The sequence below is a fragment of the Charadrius vociferus genome, unplaced genomic scaffold, assembly GCF_000708025.1.
Source record: "Charadrius vociferus isolate BGI_N301 unplaced genomic scaffold, ASM70802v2 scaffold489, whole genome shotgun sequence".
Lineage (NCBI taxonomy): Eukaryota > Metazoa > Chordata > Aves > Charadriiformes > Charadriidae > Charadrius > Charadrius vociferus.
In genome coordinates, this window is record NW_009650077.1 from 7384 (window position 1) to 8980 (window position 1597).

The 1597-nt window shown below is 56.7% G+C and overlaps 1 protein-coding gene across 1 annotated transcript in view; it reads left to right on the forward strand.

Annotated features, from left to right (window-relative positions):
- The window catches only part of IQGAP3 (IQ motif containing GTPase activating protein 3), a 15129-nt gene that overhangs the window by 7278 nt on the left and 6254 nt on the right, over window positions 1–1597 (forward strand). The window contains exons 13-15 of the mRNA XM_009892068.1: window positions 282–375; window positions 807–878; window positions 1437–1506. Of these exons, the coding sequence (XP_009890370.1) occupies window positions 282–375; window positions 807–878; window positions 1437–1506 (236 nt within the window). The remainder of the gene's footprint in view (window positions 1–281; window positions 376–806; window positions 879–1436; window positions 1507–1597) is intronic.

The following is a 1597-nucleotide window of genomic DNA, read 5'->3' on the forward strand; positions in this document are numbered from 1 at the left end:
ATCCATCCCTCCTCTGTGTGGGGGGGATGTAAACCACGGGCGGCTGCTCGCAGCATCCTCCAGTGGGTCCGGTGAGCACCGGTGCTTGCCACCCTACATTTAACAGCCAGGACTCACCCAAGGCACCGCAGAGGTGGGTGGGGGACTGGTTTATTTTTTTTCTCACAGCAGCCGCTTTGGGTGCTGCATTCCTCTCTCTTCCTGTGCACTCTCTGAAAAACCAACCGGACGTGGCAGTGACCGTGGCGCAGGTCGCGGTAGCTGGTTGTCTTTTTTTTTTTTCACATCCAGGCTTGTTGGAGAGGCTACAAACAGCGCAGAACTTACCAGGAGCGGCTGCGCTACCTGCAAGCCAACACAGACGCTGTGATAAAGGTTTGGGAGACTCTTCCTTCTCCCTTTGCGCCCACGTTGGGCATCGCCGCCCGCTCGCTCGGCAGCGAGCGCGGCGTTTCCCCGCTTTCTCCCTGCGCATCCCAACGGCAGCGAGGAAAGTGTTTAAAGAAAGGGGAAAAAAAAAAAAAGCAACACCACCGCGCCTCACTAGACTTCTCCATGAGTTAGATCGCGGTGTACGAACTTGTTTGGCTCCATTAAAACCAGGGCAGCGGGAGTGAACTAAGGCTCAAATGCCCAGTAAAAACGCAGCCGGGGAAGAATACAGCAACTGGACCAGGGCAAGGCTGGGCATGGGGGAAACTCGGGCTGGGGGAGAATGTCTTGCAAAAATCCCAATGGTTTTTCCACCCATTTGCTTTGGCCAAGTGAGTCCTACCCGTTTCCAACCGCTCGAACGTCTCTCCCAGATCCAGGCGGGCGTGAGGATGTGGCAGGCTCGGAGAAAGTACCAGGAGAGGCTGCGCTACTTCAGGAAGAACGTGAGCGATGGGATATGGGGAGTAAAACAGCTCCTGGGAGCACGTGAGCTTCTGTGGGGACGGTCCGGAGCGCGCGGTTGGACCTCTGCCCCCTGAGCGCTTGCGGCGCAGCTCGGGGGAGAAATTGGTGCATCCGTGTATGGGATAGATGGGAAGGAAAAGGTGCCCGGTGGGTCTGGAAGCTGAAATATTGGGCTCTGTTAAGTGCGAGGAGAGGAAAAAACTACTCCAGTTCTATCAAAACCCAACAAGGACTTCAAGATGCCCATTAGGAGGGAAGGAAATTTTGGGGGGGAAAGGCGTATGTCGGCTGCGGGAAGCGACGCTGCGCCTCTGGAGTTGCTGCAGCACGTGGAATACGGCAAGCGGAGGGAAAACCACGGTTAAGGAGGGCGAAATCCTGAAATCCCACCGGGGTTGTGGACACCCTCATCCCGGGCAGATCCCCAGCAGTGGGAGCAGGCAGGCGGGGGGCCGACTGCCTCTCCTCCTCTCCACGCGCGTTTCAGGGTTGCGGTGGGGAAACATCTCCCCCGCCATCTTTGTTTGTCTTGGCAGATTAAAGCTGTAATTAAAATCCAGGCTTTTGTGCGAGCTAACAAGGCCCGTGGGGATTACAGGATGCTGGGTAAGTGCCTGCTTGTCTCCGCTCTGAAGTGGTTGTAATTAATGGGGAAGGGGACTCTGCCTCCTCCCTCGTTGGCCCTGCATGGTGGGGG